The 18,947-nt window shown below is 49.6% G+C and overlaps 6 protein-coding genes across 6 annotated transcripts; 2 read left to right on the plus strand and 4 right to left on the minus strand.

Annotated features, from left to right (window-relative positions):
* Nucleotides 1-119: 119 nt before the first annotated feature.
* On the minus strand, nucleotides 120-683 carry COCCADRAFT_100642 (uncharacterized protein; the record flags this gene model as incomplete). Its single annotated transcript, XM_007715829.1, has 2 exons — nucleotides 120-188; nucleotides 252-683. 2 exons carry the CDS (start codon nucleotides 681-683, stop codon nucleotides 120-122), a joined length of 501 nt encoding a protein of 166 aa, XP_007714019.1.
* A 1,512-nt stretch (nucleotides 684-2,195) lies between these two features.
* Nucleotides 2,196-2,366, plus strand: COCCADRAFT_100635 (uncharacterized protein; the record flags this gene model as incomplete). Its single annotated transcript, XM_007715830.1, has 1 exon — nucleotides 2,196-2,366. A coding segment is annotated over one exon (171 nt), but the record flags the coding sequence as incomplete, so codon positions are not given.
* Nucleotides 2,367-8,627: 6,261 nt separating this feature from the next.
* Nucleotides 8,628-11,673, plus strand: COCCADRAFT_38262 (uncharacterized protein; the record flags this gene model as incomplete). Its single annotated transcript, XM_007715831.1, has 2 exons — nucleotides 8,628-9,779; nucleotides 9,835-11,673. 2 exons carry the CDS (start codon nucleotides 8,628-8,630, stop codon nucleotides 11,671-11,673), a joined length of 2,991 nt encoding a protein of 996 aa, XP_007714021.1.
* An 82-nt stretch (nucleotides 11,674-11,755) lies between these two features.
* Nucleotides 11,756-14,300, minus strand: COCCADRAFT_100685 (uncharacterized protein; the record flags this gene model as incomplete). The annotated part of the gene is made up of 4 exons (XM_007715832.1): nucleotides 11,756-13,222; nucleotides 13,273-13,407; nucleotides 13,459-14,157; nucleotides 14,253-14,300. The coding sequence occupies 4 exons, from the start codon at nucleotides 14,298-14,300 to the stop codon at nucleotides 11,756-11,758; spliced, it is 2,349 nt and encodes a 782-aa protein (XP_007714022.1).
* A 530-nt stretch (nucleotides 14,301-14,830) lies between these two features.
* COCCADRAFT_27645 (uncharacterized protein) lies at nucleotides 14,831-16,785 on the minus strand (the record flags this gene model as incomplete). The annotated part of the gene is made up of 2 exons (XM_007715814.1): nucleotides 14,831-15,386; nucleotides 15,437-16,785. 2 exons carry the CDS (start codon nucleotides 16,783-16,785, stop codon nucleotides 14,831-14,833), a joined length of 1,905 nt encoding a protein of 634 aa, XP_007714004.1.
* Nucleotides 16,786-18,009: 1,224 nt separating this feature from the next.
* Nucleotides 18,010-18,477, minus strand: COCCADRAFT_27646 (uncharacterized protein; the record flags this gene model as incomplete). The annotated part of the gene is made up of 1 exon (XM_007715815.1): nucleotides 18,010-18,477. One exon carries the CDS (start codon nucleotides 18,475-18,477, stop codon nucleotides 18,010-18,012), a length of 468 nt encoding a protein of 155 aa, XP_007714005.1.
* Between the last annotated feature and the right edge of the window lie 470 nt (nucleotides 18,478-18,947).

Here is an 18,947-nt window from a genome sequence, read left to right on the forward strand (position 1 = left end):
CGAAAGGTGAAGATGGGGAGGGAGATAGTAAGAGGCTAGACGTACCTGAGACTGACTCCAGTGATGTGCGTCGCTGGAGCCCAATCATTGTTGTCTTTGTCATCGCCTTGGGTTTACATTCAAGCCTTTGCTGGCCATCGCCGTGGAGCCATGTCTTGGGCCAGAGACAGGCGCTCTTGTTGCTCAGCCTTGGGTGGTAGTCAGTAAGCTTACGTGGTTTTATCTCCAAGTTGCGTCTGGGATAGACTTACAGGGCTCAAGGTACTCCACCACTGGTAGAAGTTTCGTTCCCGCTCCTCAGCGACTTCCATATCCCTCTGTGCTCGAAGAAGGATATGAAACTCGAACATGTAAGCTTGTACATGCCGACTGACGGTGTCGTAGTCCGAACTGGTATCCTCCATCAAGAAAGTGATGAAGGCTGCCCTCTGGGTGAGGCTAGACAAGATTCTATCGACGTCTTCTCGCAGTTCTCTTGCCAATCCGATTGTTATGATGCGAAGAGGCGGTGGAGGGGAATCAGGACGAGGGGAAGAGGGGGTATCACTAGGTGGATGAGGGGGGTCTCTCGTAGACGGAGATGGAGCAGCCCGTGATGGCTGCAAGTTGCCCCGACGAGCTCGACGAGCTTGACGGCCAACAGGACGGCCTGTTCCTGGAAGGTTCCGATGGTTTGTAGGCATTTTAATAGAATTTATGATAGAATTTGTGTGCTTAATGTATTGTTTGGTGTCAATTCCAAGGGTAGATTTCACCAGTGCGTAAGGTGCGTTTGCTCCAGAGCCGGCGACCACCACGCAACGCCCCACTTTCCAAGTCACTGTCTGACTGCTCACTATAAAAACCTCCTCACTCACTTCCCACAAACTCTTCAACACTCAAATCCAATCCTTTGTGAGGTTCAACCATGACCTTCTATCTCCCTCTGTCCCCCATACCAAGCTGAGTCTACCCCTTACTATCTCTCTCCCACACCAACACCGCGTCCGATGATGATTGTCTTTACGACAGTTGTATTTTTTGACTTCCCTATGATAATGATACGTTTGTATCACGAGCACTTAACTGAGGACAGCTCACTGACTCACAGATACACCAAGCGCCTCTTCTGTATATGACTGACGCACTGCAGGTTCTCCAGATGTCCGGGAGGCACCCAAACTCGGATATTGATTGAGAAACATCAAAATAACAGCCACTGCACCTTATGGTAACATCAAGCTGAGTCTTCCTTTACTCCCCTCACTGCTTACACATTGGCGCGGCCTATCAACACTCGGTGATGAACGGAAAAATTGTAGTTTTCAACGCAGACTTCAAATGAAGATAACCTCACTTCTTCTGAGAGTGCTACGAGTGAGATCTACTCACTTGTTTGCCTTGTTTACCCGCTTTCGTTTTTCTCCTTTCTGTTACTAACGCACTACAGGTTTCCTCCGCCAACCCCGAATCACAACAGCTGCCGCGCAGCAACGACGCTCATCAGTCGCACTTGATAAAAGAAAAAAGGTAGGATCTATGCGAGATCCTGAAACAAGTCTTTGTGCTTTGTGTTTGACCATCTGATTAAGCAGAGATGTGGTACCTCAATTACCATCGTCTTCAAGTACAGTGGCCTAGATCAATATCCCATCTCGAAACGAAAGCAACGCGCTCTTATGTTGACCTCCGAGAAAAGCTTGGGTACATTCATTCATAGATCAATGATATCGTGTTTCTACTCTATTTTTCAATGTTGTGACTTGTTGCTAGTGAAAATTTGCGTGTGTGCGTGCAATTTGTCAGACAGGTGCGCTGAGAGCTTATCCAAATTTTGCAATAGAAGAGTGAATAGCATAGATAGACACGAATGGCGGTGGCACGATATGTGGGCAGTACAACAGTTTGCGCTATTGACAAACCTAGACACACTCCAGTATTTCTCCCTGGCACTGGGCTCGAGACAGTGACCTGTTTATGCCGACCAGAACGCTCACTGTTCTTACCAGTCTTTGTATCCATGTCAGCCGCCCTGCGTCTGCCGGAACATTCGTGCTGATAGTTGCGCCAACTGTGTTGGTTGGCAGCACCATGGCATCAAGCTTCAGCATCAGACTGAACCTTCTTTTCCCCTAGGTATGCCTGATTCCCTGTGAACCCAAATTTCTGAACTTCTGTTCTGTATTGTTCGTGGAAAACACGTGGGTGTACTGCCTGATATCTCTCATTTTATCCATCGACAGCGTCGAAGTCGGTTAAGGAACGCGCGCTCGCGAAGGGGGGTAACGATCAATATCCAGGTCGCTCTACGGTATTTCTCTATCTATGTTGTCAGAAATAAACAGAAGACTCCAAGAAGGGCTATACTGCTGACGGGAGTACCGTAACAATCACTGGACAGAAAGGTTGTGAAAACGTAGCTGACCTGGAAACCCGTAAGGCTGATGAAACACCAGAAGCAGATATCGAATGTAATCTCAGAAGTCTCAACACAGAGAGTTTTGGACTTCGGCATCTGTTTGCCTGATTGTAGCGTTGGAATGGAGCACTGTTGTTACCGCAGCAAGCTGTGCCAAGACCCAGCATCGAACCCTCACCAGTCCGCTTCTGATACAGACAGAAATCAAACTATCACACAACCAACGGCACATAACAGTATCAGAAATATTCTGACTGCCTCAAAGATGGCTGCTAATAGAAGGTGAGTACTGATCCAACACAGGATACTCAAGTGTCTGAACTTGGAACTCTGGAAGTCAGCCAGTACGAGCGCGTATCCGCATCACTACTACAAAAGACCCCTCTAGTCCCTTCTTGATTCGATAAAAGAGACTCAGAAACAAAAGTCCATTGTAAGACAGCCTTGTGCCTGATGCATGCTACCGCGAAGCTAGCTGTTGCACTACTAAGCAGCATCCTCCTAAGGTCTGTTTCCATAGTAATACCGGTATGCCAAGAGACAATTCAAACTGCAAGATCTGACAGAGCCCTAGGAAAAGCCTCTGTAGGCATACTTTCCGATACCACGAAAGAAACTCATGGCCCCGAGCCTGCCCCGCGATTTCTTCTCGATCGAGCCACAAACAATACACTGCCAGCGATTTATCAGGCGGCATATGACAAACACATAATCATTCAGATATTGGAATGAATCAGAAGAAGCACTGTCAGCAGCATGGCACAGAAAACTTGGACCAAGCGATTGCGACGAGCCAGCTAGTGTCACTGCATGTTTGAGCAAGCATGCGGGAGCATGGACACATCAGAACTGCATGGACAAGCAGCTCACGGCATGTGCTAGAATCAAGCAATTGCTGCTGACCAAAGCGCCCGAAGGCGTGCTGTCAATTTGCGACAGCAAGCATGGCTGGCACCAAGGAAAGTACCTTGCTGGAGTGTGGTAACGCAACCATGACGAGCGCAAAGATACAACCAGCAGGGCTGGTCTTCCTGGAATAAGGGTATACCAGAAACTCAGTATAGAGTGACAGCATTTGGTGATTCCGAAGGCGGTGCTGTTGCGCGCAATAGCAAAAGGGATACCTCTTCGCAGTTCTGCAGTCGCAGGTTAGACACTTGGCGGCGAAGGTGCATGCGACAGACGGAAAACTAAACTGCAGATCGAGAAATAAACTTCAAAGGGCCATGAAGAAAGGTATGACCTCAAATCGTGTGTGCGCGCACATACATAGGAAAGGATGCAAAGCTGACAAGAACGCAGGGAGATATGGGTATCTCATCCTCCAGACCGACCGCGCTCCGTCCTCTTAACAGTTACTACTACGCTCTCAAGAACTCCCTCTTCCTCTTCTCGTCCACCTTTCGAACCGAATCCTACCGCCCCTCGACCCGCCATCCAACCTCATACAGCCAAAGCCTACACGGCGCGGACCCAGCGGCTCTTTTCCACCCCGCATCACAACATACAAAAGAACAATCTCAGGGCCTGCAAGAGGATAAGAATGCCTGTAGTTATGATACTAGCGAAGCCCCTTGTTCTGGGATCGCTGAAGGGTGGAAGGTGTGGATCTGAACGCTTTTCGGAGTTGATGTAAGGAGAGACCGGGATATTCCTTTGAGGAGGATAAGATGCAGGAACGACAAATAGATTTGAGGAGAAGACTGGGTGTTCAGGAAGAAGGAGGCAGCAACAGAAGAGAATAGGAGGGGGCGGGGATGGGAAAAGAGATATACGGTGCTGAAGGGCAGGAGAACGGGCTATACAGGGGGTTAAAGGGGCAGAGGAAATAGGCAGATAGAAGTCGGTTGGAGAAGAAGGGGACTGATACAGAGAGGGAGTCTCGTTTGCAGAAAGACAGGGTCGGTATGCAAGATCATACGCGGCCTTGCTGTGGTTTCTTTAACTTACTTTTGTATAAGAACAACATCTCTCATGTGCTGAATTCATTGGTTTGCCTTGTGCGGCAGGGTTTAGTTATTCTGGAGGTTGGCATCCCTACGGGTAGCTTCATAAGCTCATGTGTGTCTGATAGGAGCCGCTACCATGCCATCCTTCCATGAATTTTGGTGTACGTTAGTTGCATGACCTTACCTCATTACTGAAACTACATATAGGCTTCCTACAGGTCGAATACTATGCCGTCACAGGCGCCCGCATCAATGGTGGCTTTTTCGAAAAGCAAAATGATAGAATGGGTGTGGCTGCTGTGATTGCAACGAGCCGCATATACATCGTCTTGTGAATTCATATCAAGTACAGCCCTATCGTTAGTTGAAGGAGCGGCTCTAGCAGCATATACCTACTATGAATTGATACTGTTTGATGAAGTTCGGGCCAAATATGCTTTACCTCTATGTCTATTGTAGCAAGAAGAAATGACTTTCTTTACCGATGAAAGATCCGGGAAATATACTACCATGATGGTAGCTGCATACTAATCATCAAAATCCTGTATGAGCGCTTGTTCTAAGTGTCGATGAGACAACAGAATCATGGCACGCGTATGAGAGTTGGAGACTGTCCTGGAAGTCTCAGCCTTTTCAGCCCGAATGTTCATCGGGACGTGAGCACTATATTTTGGTTACTAACGGTCCCAGTATGTCGGTGCTGTGACTTCTAACAGACGCAAATATGGGCTTCTCGCGTCATGTCGCAGTGGAGAGCACATAGGAGCAACGTTTTCATCACTGGTAACTGACCTGACAGACAAGAACATCCTACACTGACAGCAGCCCTGTCTGGGATACGTGGCCAAGTATCTGAAAAACAGAGTTGATCGTGCGCTCCTCTTGGGACATTACTGTTCCTGTCGATAAAGAGTGTTGGACAGGCCTCATAGCCTGCCTTGCACTGTACATGGCGTTTCTGGCACGGCCGTCTGGCCAAGTGCTTCTCTCTCCTTTAGGAGAGCCTGGAACTTTGACAGAAACTCTCAGCATCGTCTTCTTGTTCTCATGGCAAGAGCACTATTGCACGGCGCTCTCTCAGTCGTGATGGCCCGTGCGACATAAGAGGCCATCCATGAGGATAGAACTTGTTTGCCGCCCTCTGTCTTCCGACCTCCAACAAAACTTTCAGGTCTCGTACAAATATCCATGGATCGATCTTCCCTGTATCTCTGATACTGCTGAGACGAAGTTGCACTCCTCGATATCATTCTGATAAAGCTCGTGGAGTCACCGCTGAGGGGGACGACCGATGAGGAGCATCATGACCATCACCTATTCTGGGTTACACGAGTATGCTGCAGCCTTCCATGAGCTCGCGGATACCTTTCATATGAAGAAGTTGATTCTCAAGGCATTTACGACTGCGGTTTCATTAGCCGTGACTGTTTGCGTATCTATCGGGGTCGCACGATGGAGGCAGAGCTGTGGCCCAGGTCCACGCACACTCTGGTCTCGAACAATGGCGGCATACTTTTGGCATCCAAGTGGGTAATATATGACCTCTGGGCGATCGGCAGCTTCAGTATTGCGACCTCCCCTACTGCAACCGACGAAACGCAGCATTGAGCGATATCTTCGTTTGAATAGCTACTCTTCCAGGATGGCTTCGTGGCCAACAGCAATCCAGTATGGAAAAACAGTGTAACTCAGAATTTCCGACCGTCGATAGCAACTGTAACGATACCTCATGGCAACGCTTCTCGTAGACAACCCCACATATGTTGGAAATGAGGCAATGACTACTGCGCTCTCAGCATGATCAAGTAGATGCGACCGGCAGAGGGAGACCCCGCTCACAACCACCAGAAAAAAGCCTGGAACAGACGGCGGAAGCAAAACAACCTTCATATCTGAGCGGAGATGCCCATACGCGAGACATCAATCTAGGCGGCTGCTGAGTTTCCGCAAACACCCTTGTGAGTATTATGCGCATTTTGCCTGATCATGATGTTGACATATGACACAGGACACAGTACACAGCGATATTTTCCTGCAGCTCCCCCATCACTGCAAGCACCGCCGCACGAGATTCAGTCAACCGCCGACAACAATGCATATCCAATATTGGACCATCGGCTCGGCACAAAACCAGGCCAATCCCAAAATTTGCATCTGGGTCATTTCGAACTTTATGGCAAATGTTATCCGGGTTGACAAAGCAACTCATGCAGCGACCAAAGTGGACGCTAAGCCGGGCCTACGCGTTGGCGGTATAAAAGGTGTAAGGACTATCACAGTGACTTCGCCAATGAGACCACTGCTGTGATCCACACTTCTGTAAGACACAGTATGTCTAGGCTATGGCGGGAAATATGGTTTGGCCGCCTTGTTGACGCAGAAGTTCCACCACTTTTGCAGAGACCAGATATCGCCAGCACCCCCAGTTCCCGAGATGAAGCTGCCAGTATAGTTGCGGAAGTATTCGCAAGCCGATGATAAATTTGTAGCTGAGTTATGTTTGAGAATCCTATACAAAAGAGATGGATCGGCGTAAATCCAGAACCGCGGGCGTGACACAAGCAGCGAGTTGGTCCATGCGGATACCTTTAGCGGAAGGAATATGCTGAGCAAGTGTCGCCTATAGAGGCAAATAAGAGCAGCATGTTGAGTACTAGCATTAAGCCGCTAAAGCAGATTGAATTCTTTCACACGATAAGAAATTTTGTGTTGTCACGGCTAGCTGTACTGGTCTGCTGATCTGGGGCATGTTCCAGGTGCTCGATATTGACATCTGACTTTTGGACCTAGGTACGGCAACGGACGCTTTCGGATTAGACGATTCAGCACATCACTATAACCGCTGTGATTCGATGCTCGGAAAGCACCGGATATCACTTGTACGAAATGATGTTGGATGGCTTTGACGCGAACTCGTTACTGATATCCCAAAGGCGAATTTCCTCACAGGGCATCGATTACGCCTGATCGAATCATTCTCGGCAGTTGGATCAATTTTCTCAAACCAATGATCGGGTCGGCGATTTTTGCTGGATGCCATTGGGATCCGCTGAAATTGAAACAGCAGTATCCTTCCGAAGAACCCTCGACGATAAAGAGAGTCACTTCCGAAGTATGGACAGAGCCATGGAATACCCTGCCATCAAGGAACGCGACATCGCCATTAATTTTTACACTTCCCATCAGCATAGTGGAATTCATCCGGTCGAGGTGATGGACAAATTCCAAGTTGGAGGTTGGGTTTGAGTGCATCGTGGCATTACCAGAGTTACTTGTCTATCCGTTATGGTTTTGTCGGCTGTTACTGCTGGTATTGGAGCGCTCGTGGGTGTGATGGAGAGGAAAACAGCGATTCATTTACCCATGCTGACCCTAGAGGACGTAGGATTCACCTGATTGAGTCCGTCGAAACGCTGGAAGAAAGATTTCCTGTATGCTTTGATTGTCCGGTCCGAAGCATTGGCGACAGTGATTGTGAGACTGGAGAGTGACGCACTACAGTTATGATTAATAAGGCGTACAAGAAACCTATTGTGTTTCGTTGGTCAGCTTTTATGCGTGTGTAGCAGGAAGTTTGCTGGAGCTTGAGCATTGGTGGGGTTACCTCAGAAGGGTTTTGGGCAAAGGAAGCATGCTCAGGCAGGAGCTACCAGCCACGCAGGTTCAGCATTGATGCTGGGAATGACTTACGAAGGAACACTGGAGTTTGCTTCCATGTATGACATGAGCGCTGAGAGAGGACGCAACAACCTAGGCCCAACGATCGGAGCCGCCGTGGGAGGGCTTCTGCAAGCTTAGATCTCGACCGCAACATCAGGGCGATCAGAAGACTCGAGTCCCGATGAATAGAAGAGATGTATTGGTCTCTTCTCAACTTGTTGGCGGCTAAGTTTGACTGTAGTATGAGCACCGGAACAGAGGCCTGCAGCTGCGGTCTTGAAGGGCTGCCATTGAGACCATCACCAAGCTGAAGATGACCCAAGAGAAGAGATGAAATCAATGAAGGGAATAAAGAGGTCTTTACGAAGCTATGGAGAGACACGCGGATGACTTGCGAAATGTTGACGACTACGCCTTGTTGGTAGGGCAAGGTTTTGGAAAGTGGTGATAGTCACTTTGGTGTTGCAGCAATGAACTTCGATTGACGCCAACGACCGTGCATTGTTCTGGTTCACAACGCCACCCTCTACTCACTGCCTACACTACACAATTGAAGCACATGGCTTGTGCCTCCTCGCTCTTCAAAATTGGCTACCCAGAGGCTGTTTCCACGCCTCAGCATGGTAGGCAGTACCTATGATGTCGTGATACTGAGCTCGAGTCCGCCGGCGGTTTCCCCGCAGCGCAATGCCCCCTCCCGTCGCGTCGCAGTACCCGCATCCTCACCCCTGGTACTCTCTCGTCCTGCAAGTCCACTGAGATCAACAACCGGCGCGTCGACCACCAACCCTAATGCTGTCCCTATCCCTGAGGGTGCACTCAGGGGATTTGCCACCGTTGGCAACTTGGTACGATCCGAACACTTTACAAGCCGGCTAGACGATGACTTTACGGCGATACAACAAGCGCGATTGCAGAAGGATACAGTAGATGTTGTAGAGAACACCGAAAAGCCTCGAAAGCGGTCTAAGAAGAAGTCCATTGCTGCTACAAATGAATCTGAGAAGCCCAAACCTAAGTCTCGAGCGCGCAAGCAGAACCCCAAGTCAGAAAAGGAGATTCTCGACTCAGACGATGAGCTACGACGTCCACAGCGATCTACAAAGTCGCCTTTCTTTAACGACGAACCTTCCGAGTCCGCCACCAGAGCCCCAAGTGAGACTACGGATGCGCCGAAGCTCACCAAGTCGGGGAAGCCACGCAAGCCGCGTGCTAAGAAACAAAAGGCTGAAGAAGAGGCCGTGGAGCCTGTTGCGAAACCAAAGAGAATGAGAGTCACAAAACCTAAGAAGACGGCCGTGAAGAGTGGCAACGAACAACCCGATGATGTATCCGTCGTCTCTGCGCATTTCCAAACGGAGGTGGACAAAGATGACGCCTCGAAATCAACATCAGTTCAGAAGTCAGTAGAGACAAAAGACAGATCAGGTGGTCATCCTGCATCTATATGGGATGTGCCAGATAGTCCACGGCCTAAGAAGGTCACTTCACTCAAACAGCAACCACCAACTTCTGTTGCAGAGCCACTAGAGCTGGAACAAGCTCTAGTACGAAGGCAAGATTGGACGCCTCCTCGCGACACGACCACAACATCACCAAATGCAGACTTAACAGGAAAGGAGAATATATCGCTAGCACAGAATGCCGAGGACAGATTTACAAACCTGCTCTCTAACTTTGCCTACGCACAATCACCCTCGGCTCAAACAACTACAAAAGCGGGCTGTTTGGTTGAAGAGGTGATGGCCACTACGAAAAGAAGACGTATCGAGGTAGGTGCTGTTGCCGGTTACCCAATGAAGTCACTTTGCTGATGTTTGTCTTCAGTTAGTAGAGATACCCGGCAACCAGACTAACTCCCGCGATTCGTCACCTGAGAAAGGCAAAGCTCCCAAGAAAAAGCCGCGCACCATCACAGACCTTGTGACAGGACAGTACGGTCAGATAGATGAAGAGTCTGACCCGAACAATGCATTGGAAAATTTCTTTGAGCCTCGAACATCAACGACCGCGGTGCCATTGAATGACATGGTTACATCGGGTACCAATTCACCCCAGAAGAAATTACCACGTAAGCGTAATAGCCCAAAAGCGCCAGCTGAGAAAGGCGAACCAAAGGCGAAATCGAAACCTAAAAGAGTATCGGCCAAATCTGCTGCTAAGCCCAAGCTTGTCGCCGAGAAGCTGCTCAGTCCTGCTGCGGCAATGTTACGACTTGATCAACAGGATGTGCTTTTTGGGACATCAAGTCAACTGGCATTGGAAGAATCCCCAACAATGATCCGCCAAATCCAGTTCGCGATCAAGGAGTCAGAACAAGATGCAGAAAGGGCCGATAATTGTTCCTTTGTCGCGCCTTCGGCATGGTCCAGACTCACCAAGGGCAAGGGCCAGAAAGCCTTATGGGCTGCAAGCGCGCGGGATGATGACGGTGGCATGTTAGAGCACATGCAAGATGTGTATATTCTCGAGCCTGACCGAACGCAAGAAATCCCACTGCTAATGGATGTCACTCACAACAAGTCCGATGGTACCCGGAACGACCCTGTCGGCCCATCGTCATTCATTGATATCGATGACATACCCCATGACCCTCCTCCACCTATTACCATCTCGTCTGATATGCCAACACCTCCTCCCCACCTCTCGAATCCATCTCGACTGCAGGATTCGAGAACAGAGGACTTTAATACAAACAAATTGGATTTTAAAGATATCGATACATTCGAATCAGAACCACCACCCTCGAACCAGAACGCAGAATCTCAACATACTTTTGTTGATATTGACGAGTTTGACTTACCACCTTCGGCGCAGCTGCAGTATAGTCCCGCGACGAAGTCGAGGCCGCCTGCATCTACATCGAGAACAGGTGATGGATCGCCCAAGAAACGTGGTAGACCGTCAAAGTCGCAGTCTACTGTTTCTAAAGTCTCTACGTCTTCGAATCCGCTATTGAAGCCATTGTCTTCAAAACGTAGGGCGAAGTCGAAGGAGAAGAACGCAGTGCCATCCACTCCGCCCAGTGAACCAAGTCGGTTCATTGATATCGATGAGATTCTTGATTCAGAAGACGAAGCCCTTGAAGCATTGTCTCCCACTCCACCGCGGGTCTATAAACACATCGATGCAGAGTCTTTACCACTGATATCTCTCTCACCTACCACATCGCCCAGCAAAACCACCGCGGGTGCCGGTATCAAAGCTAAACAGGGCCCATTATCTGACGCAAGCCTAACGCCGGTACACTGCATATCGACCAAGCTGCTAGAGTGGGTCCATATCAAACCCGATGTCTTTGCACAAATCACAGCGCATATCCGCTCCCTACCGCCTACCAAAGATCCTATGAAACCCACGTGGCATGAGAAGATTCTCATGTACGACCCCATTGTCCTCGAAGATTTTACGAGCTATCTCAACGAACGTACCAGCATCCATGTGTTTAAGAAGGCCACACAAAAGCAAGTCAAGGCATGGAACCAGCAGCGAAAAGTCAATGGCGAACCCATTCCGGTAGCTAAAAAAGGTGGCGAAGAAGAAGTACTGGCTGTAACAAAGGAGCTGGAGGCGCAGATGGTCCAAAGTTGGTGTGAAAGTCTAAGCATATGCTGCGTATGGGGTGAAGGGCGGGGAAAGAGCGGAGCGCGAAAGGGACTCTACTAGACAAGATGATTATGATAATGACATTTTCATGAACTCAAAGTTAGAATACACAAAGTGGTCGCAACTGCCTGTACCACATCCGCTAACCCTCATTGGTCCACGCAGGTGAAAAACACGCATTCTTCTTTTTATTATTAAACGTGACCGTCACGCTCCTCCCATCCACCGGCGGCGTGGAAAAGCTCCTCCAAGCAGAGTCCGACAAACTTGTAGACCCATCTGGGGACTGCGGCCACCAGGTTGACGCCAAACTTGGATTACGATCAGTCCTCATATCTGCATCCGTAGTCTCTTCGCTAGATCCAGGGGACATGCGTGGGAATGTGGAGGCTTCATGTGTGGGGTCGAAAAGGACAGTAGACGTTCTAGGCGTCTCAGGCCACCATCCAGACGTCGAGCAGAGATTCCTTCCAGTGCCGTGGATGAAATCCGCAGGTCGAGGGTACGACTTCAGATACTCATTCTGTGACTGGATACCTTGCTGTACCTGCTCAGTCGCGCCTCTATCCCCTTGCACAGCTGCGCCTCGAAGTGGGAGCTCCTGAACATGCAGAGCCTCTCGCTGCCACTCCTGACCTGGTAAACTTGGATGCGGCGAGCGTTGTTTAGGCGGCTCATTGATATCGTAGCGTTCAGAGTAGCTACCCGTTTTGTTCTCGTAGTCTAGCTTCATGACCATTTCGCCGTCTTCGGCTTCAAAACGCACGCGGACGGGTAGCCAATCTGGTATAGCTTCGCCTGACATGGCTTCGAGGGCTTCGAGAAGGGGTTTATCTTCAAGGGCGGAGACGCCCCATTGCAAGTGAATCTTGTTACATTGGTCAATGGCCCAGGTCTTCATGCGCTCAGCCCGGGATATCTCGGCATCGATGTCGGGTTGTATGCTTGGAGAATTGGAGCGCTGGGCTGAGAGATTACGGATGGTTCGTTGCCATGGCCCGATGGAGATCTGAATTGGCGTATGCATGCGCAGTTGTACGAAAGGTAAGTCTTGGGAGACAGAATTGGCCCATCGAAGGGATTTAGCGAGATGAAGTGCGCTGTCAATGTCGATGACTCGGAGTCTTTCTGGGGAGGGCAGCAATGAGAGAGCTGCTTCTGCAGGGAAACGTCGGTATAGGGTATCGGCAAGACCACACAATAGGTTCTGCAACATCCAGTATCTCGTGCAAAGAATCATGTTCTGCACGGTATCGAACTCTAGAGTGTCTGGCATAAGATCGGCGAACTCCGGAGACGCGGGAATTGGTACGACGGTGATGGCTGTTTGCATCAGCTCAGATACATGTTGTGGGAGATCGACTTGTATTAGCGACTCCATATGCGAGACTGCAGCCGCAATTGCGCTTGTATCTTTGGGGTTGGGGATTGCTTGTCTGATCAAGCATACTATTTGAGGGCATTGGATGAAAACATGCATGATCGCCATTGATGCACGTTGTGCTGGCGAAAGCGATATCGATGAGTTCGTGGGCGGTGGATATGTAGCCGACAAGTAGAAATCATTATAGTAAACCGATTGCCGACCTGCCAACATAGCTTCATTGACCTTTTACATGTCAAAAGGCCGATGCTTAGGTGGAAGAAGAAGAAACTCACATCGTCAACATACGTGTTATCAATCAGATTCCAGTAGTGCTCGTCATCGACTTCTAAAGCCTTACCCCCCTTCATCAGTTCAGCCAGCCCAAAGGCGTGAATGGCGTGGTACATGGTATCAATTCCCATAAGGGCCTAGTGGATGTGAGTAGATTGCATTTAGATATAACAGTCGTAGTCCCTTACCTCAGCCGCATAGTGCATCTTGGTCGCTAGTAAAAGATCATACGTAGGCTCAGTACGAGCATTTAGAACAACAAGCTGCAATTCCCTCAGAGCTTTGGCTTTTGTGGCTTTGGCGAGCCTTCGTTTCGAGTGCATTCCATCTCGGTACGCTGCATAGCTATTCAATAAAAACTCTACAGCAAGGTCGAGCAACCGATTATGACCAATACGTAACGGTATGGTCTGGATCCAAGTCCCCAGAATGGCAAGCGGCTGTTTTCTAGAGATATCTGGCCCAAGCATATCGATGTAGCGGCTGATCAGTGCGGTTTCCGGAGACGATGGTTGATACGGGACTATAGTAGACTCTTTTTCTAGATGCTGGAGGTATGCTTCCAGTACACGTTGCTGCATGTTGGCCTTCTTTTTCGACGGTCTAGGCTTGGACTTGGAGGTTGGTGCTAAGGTCTGAAAGAAGCCTTGCCCATCACCCACTCTTCTTTCAGTGGTGATGCGCAATTCTGAAGAAGCTGAAGAAGATGAGATCGCGTCATCCTCAGAAGAGCTGAAACTATGAACCACAGATGGAACCCTTGATTTGCCGTGTTTTGTTAACTGGTTCGGGTCTTGTACAATGAAAGCTGATGGTCTTCCATATGAGTAGGCGCAGGGACGATCTTTCTTCTTGCATGCACCGCATTTAGGCTTCTCTTCATCGCACTACATATGTATTAGTAAATGTCTATATGTAATCAATTTCATCGTTTTCTATGCCCGGAATCTTCCAGATATAGGTATATAAGAGAGTTTTGTACCTTGACTTTCCGCTGGCGACACGTGTCGCATTTCCCCGTTTGAGTCATTGCGAAGTTTTGAGAAAGATACAGCAATTCTTCCAATAGCTATGAAAGCACTCTCTTCAAGTACTACTCTCGACGACTATCGTTACGGTTCGATGAGCGGAAATCTCCAGATGCTGAAGCCTAAATAAAGCTTAGATCAGATGATACAAGATCGAACACAAACAGCAGTACAAGGACACTGAGCTAATGCAGGTAGTTCGGAAAAATCTTACATTGTACTGAGATCCTTGCATTTGCCTGGGAACTTTGCAGAGAACAAGCGCGGTATACTAATAGTGTGAAATGTGACGTCGAGTTCTTGCAATGGAGGGAGGCTTCAGGCTAAACTCAAATACAGTTAGTGTGCTAGACCCTTGGCATGACTAGCTAAATATAGCAGCCTCTCTAAGCATAGCAGAGCAATTCACGTTCATTACATGTCTACTCTACAAATATGCAGATGTCACATGAAAATGGCATGCGCCAGTGATGGAAAAAGCCTCTTGTTTGAAAAATATACAAAGACCGATATTTAAGAAGGGAACCCTCCCTTACGCAGTCTCCCTCCCAATACCAGCCTTGTACCTCGCCAGACACCTCTCTCGCGCAAATTTGTGCTCCACAATTGGTTCGGGATACCTATTTTTCTTTGCAATCTTGGCCGCCTCCCCCTTTGCCTGGTAGGGATTGTGTATTGCGGCTCCTTGCACACCTTCTAGCTCCTTCACCCATAGCCTAATGAATTCACCTTGCTCGTCAAACTTCTCAGACTGTGTCCAAGGATTGAAGATGCGGAAGTAGGGTTGAGGATCCACACCTGTTGAAGCACTGAAGCCCCAGCCGCCGTTGTTTGAGGCGAAGTCACCGTCAATGAGGTGCGTGATGAAGTATTGTTCACCAAGACGCCAGTCTAACAAGAGATGTTTGGCTAGGAATGATGCTGTTATCATACGAAGTCGGTTGTGCATGTAGCCCGTGTGTTTGAGACAGCGCATTGCGGCATCAACGATGGGATAACCTGTACGACCTTGTGTCCAGGCCTCAAAGTGGGCATCATTGTATTCCCATTCGATGTTTGTGTACTCGTACTTGAAGGGTTTGTTCATGCTGCGCGAAAGTTAGTTATTGAGTGATGAAGAGGAAGTAGAAACTCATACCATACATAGGGCCAGTGAACTAGAACATGTCTGTAAAAGTCACGCCAAGCTACTTCTCCAATCCAGCCTTTTATGCCCTCCTTGCCCCCATCGAGCTTTTTCACGCTGTTAATGTCCCTCGCCATACGCACACTCGTTCGAGCGGCTAGTGTTCCAGCTGCATGATGTACACTGATTCGGCCAGTATTGTTCAAAGCAGGGAAGTTACGCGTGTCCTTGTACTTGGTGACTTTCTCGATGAGGAAACGTTCCAATCGGTCGATAGCAGCTGACTCGCCAGCAGGCCATAGATGGTGGAACCGCTCCTTCTCTTCAGCTGTAAGAGACTTGCATTCTGGTAAATCAGGGACTCTGGAATCGAACAGCTTGATAAAATTTTCGCGGAAACCGGCAGGATTCTTCTCTGGCATGGAGCGTTCGTTGAGAAGATGAGGATGTGCATGGAGGTATGCAACCCAGGCGCGGTACCAGGGTGTGTATACTGCATATTGTTTACCGGTACCCGTCTTAAGGCTTCCGGGTGGTACGACGCAGTCATCGTGTTGTGGATCCATGTTGATACCTTTCTCCAACATCATATGTACCAGCCGCTCTTCTCGGCGCAGCTCGTCGGGCTCGTATTCAAGGTTGCAGAAGACATTCTTTACGTTCCACTCAAGTGCCAATTCGACCAATCGCTTTTTTATGTTCTTCCTCTCGTCCGCCGTCTCAATATACAGGGGTATGTCAAGCTCATCTAATTCCTGCTTGAGCAGCTGCACCGAACGAAGCTCAAAATCACATTTTGGTGGGCTGACAAGATGTGCTTCCCAGTCCTGTGGACTCATTATCCAGACAGCAACCAGGCCAATTCCTTTACTCTTTGCGAGCGCTGCAGCTTTCGAGAGGCCTGTGTTGTCTCGTACGCGCAAGTCGCGCTTGAACCAATGCATAACTGCATCGCCGTGTCCACCTTCGTTTCCGCTTTGTATCGTATCCCTCCTCTGCTTCGTATCTTTCAAAGTTTTCTCCAAGATTGCAATTGGCCGTGGAATCTCGTTAGCGTTGTACATGGCGCATCGCTCGTTGCTCATTTCTGCTGGATAATATCTGCGGTGGACGATGCCTGCTCGTTCTTCTGGCCTCGAGTGGTCAAAATCACCTTCTCCGTTCTGGATAGCATCTCCAGGTGCGCTATTTTCAGAGTTTCTTGCCGTCCCATCTGGCAGTGGCGTGCTGTTTATCAATGTTTTATCAAGAGGTTTGGCTATGCGCGAACGCTTGTTGGTTGCGTTGCCGGATGCGTCAGTGTATTTGTTCGCAGATATGGCATTGTGTGGTATGCCGTTGGATTTACGCTTTGGAGGCATTGTAAGGGCGCCCTTCGCAGAATGTATCAAAGGTCGAGGTGATACGTAGCACAGGTAGGTCAAGTATGCCCTGTGGGTCGGAAACAACAGTGGAGAATTGAATGGTCTGAGAGGAGCAAGACAGCGCATGCGCAGGTACCTGGCCTCAGAACGCCGGTCAACAATTGAAGCCTGTTCAGAAAAAGATGCAGGTTGATATCCTGTGTTCTCCCGACGCGTTCATCTCTCGCGTTGGCTTAGCACCGATCAATGACGCAGATCGTCCCTGAAACATTGAGTCGAGATCGGTTGGCCAGATTAGCGAAGCTAGCCCCTGTCAACGCCCCCCGCGATTCAACGGGCACCCAATTTTATAGCTGTGGTCACGTCTCGACGCGTATCGTTTGTGACGATTTCCATATTATCTGCAAGAGGTTGCTACGCATTCGAGGTCCAGTAAACAGCTAACGGAACCATCTCAGGAGAGAGGCAGGGACTGGTGGGGTCAGGCCGGGCAATGGGCCATCTGTGCGCGTTCTCTTTCTGAGTCCGATTTTTCCGACCCCAACTCCATCGCGTGAGTTTTGTTTTCAAAACATGTCCCGGCTTATATACGAGGCACACTTGAAGCGATGACGGAGCCCGGTAGAGCGAACATGACGCGATTCTGACATTCTGAGTGTTCGTCCTGATATGTGACCGCTGGTGGAAAAAGGCTCTGCTAGCCGCTATCATTCCATCTTATGTGTTTGGGGGGGGCCATTGGTAATCATACGTAATCGGCCCAAGCAAGATGGGCTACTATAGATATTTTGAAGCATGAAAAAAGTCGGTGTAATCTTGCGTGAGATTGAAGAGTCGACCGATGACCGACGGGACGAGAACTTGGCGGCGCGCCTACAACAGTGCCGAGCGGAGAGAAGAGGTCGCAAAGGGTGCTTGGGCTAGAAGCTACTGATATTTCCAGTATGACGGCATAGCGAGGGCCATGGCCCGTAGTGCAATTGGAAGGATGGGGATGCAAGCCGTTATGGAAGGCTTGGTGGCGTCATAATTAGGCCCCGGCAAGCGAATAGCTTAGGGCAAGGCAGACATGATTGGGATACGGATTTAATCCTGGAAGCAGCATCGCAGCTCCACGTGAATCATTATTTTTATAGCTGAGATAAGATTGCGATGACTGGGCAACCTGGACGTCGGTTGAGGCCCGAGGAAATGGTAGAGGATACGATTGGCCATGGCGGTTTACCAATCGCAAGTAGTATGGCCAACGGCATGGTGATTGGGGGGCCAAAGTGCTGACTCGTGCGCGCGTGATGAGAAGAGCATGGGCGGCAAAGGCGAGCTGTTGCTACTCTTGTTGTTGTTGTTGCTGGTGGTGGTGGCCATGATGAAGATGATGATGATGATGATGATGAAGGTGGTGGTGATGGTGACGACAAGACTTGGGATACGGCAAAGGGCGTTGGGAGAGGGACAGGCACAGGTACGAGCCGCGTGAAGCGAGGGCGGTGGAGTGGAGTGGTGGTGGAGGAGTGGAAGCGGGGCGGCGGGCCTAGGTACCAAGGCAGCCACAACATAGTCGGCACAGGCAAACACCAGCTGTGCCACGCTGCCGTCCCAGACTAATGCAAACACTCCAACCCCAACCCATTTCGCAGTATCGTTCTGCATCCAGATGAGTGTTGGCCTTTTTTGTTCATCCACGACCATTAGGGTGGCAACCTATCGTAAGCCTCGATGCTCGGCCCTACAAGGCGTCCAGCTAAGGACATTTGCATGCGGCCAGTCGCACACCAAAGATGAAGCCGTCTGATGCCCTCGCACAGCCACGGTACAGCAGCAGCAGCAGCAGCAGCATCGCCTACCACACGACTTGTTTGGAAGCAACCAGGATGGCTCACACGTGTCTGCGCAAAATGGCTCGCCTAACGTACCTGTCCTCATCTCACTCACTATGCCCGAGGGGGGGCCTCGCAGCTAAACACCAGGCCGGGCAATGACGAGAAACATGCACCAAAGCTTAACTTGAGCCTCTTCAGGCACCCCACTGACTAGACTCCCGTCCCTCCAATGGACTCCACCCATCCCACTCGCTACGGACAAGGGCCGCCCCAAAGATAGCCCATTCACACAAGACTACCGCGTTCTGGCCGAGCGTTCACCCACGGCCTTAGCGCATC

Source organism: Bipolaris zeicola (assembly GCF_000523435.1).
Source record: "Bipolaris zeicola 26-R-13 unplaced genomic scaffold scaffold_117, whole genome shotgun sequence".
In the NCBI taxonomy this organism is placed as follows: Eukaryota; Fungi; Ascomycota; class Dothideomycetes; order Pleosporales; family Pleosporaceae; genus Bipolaris; species Bipolaris zeicola.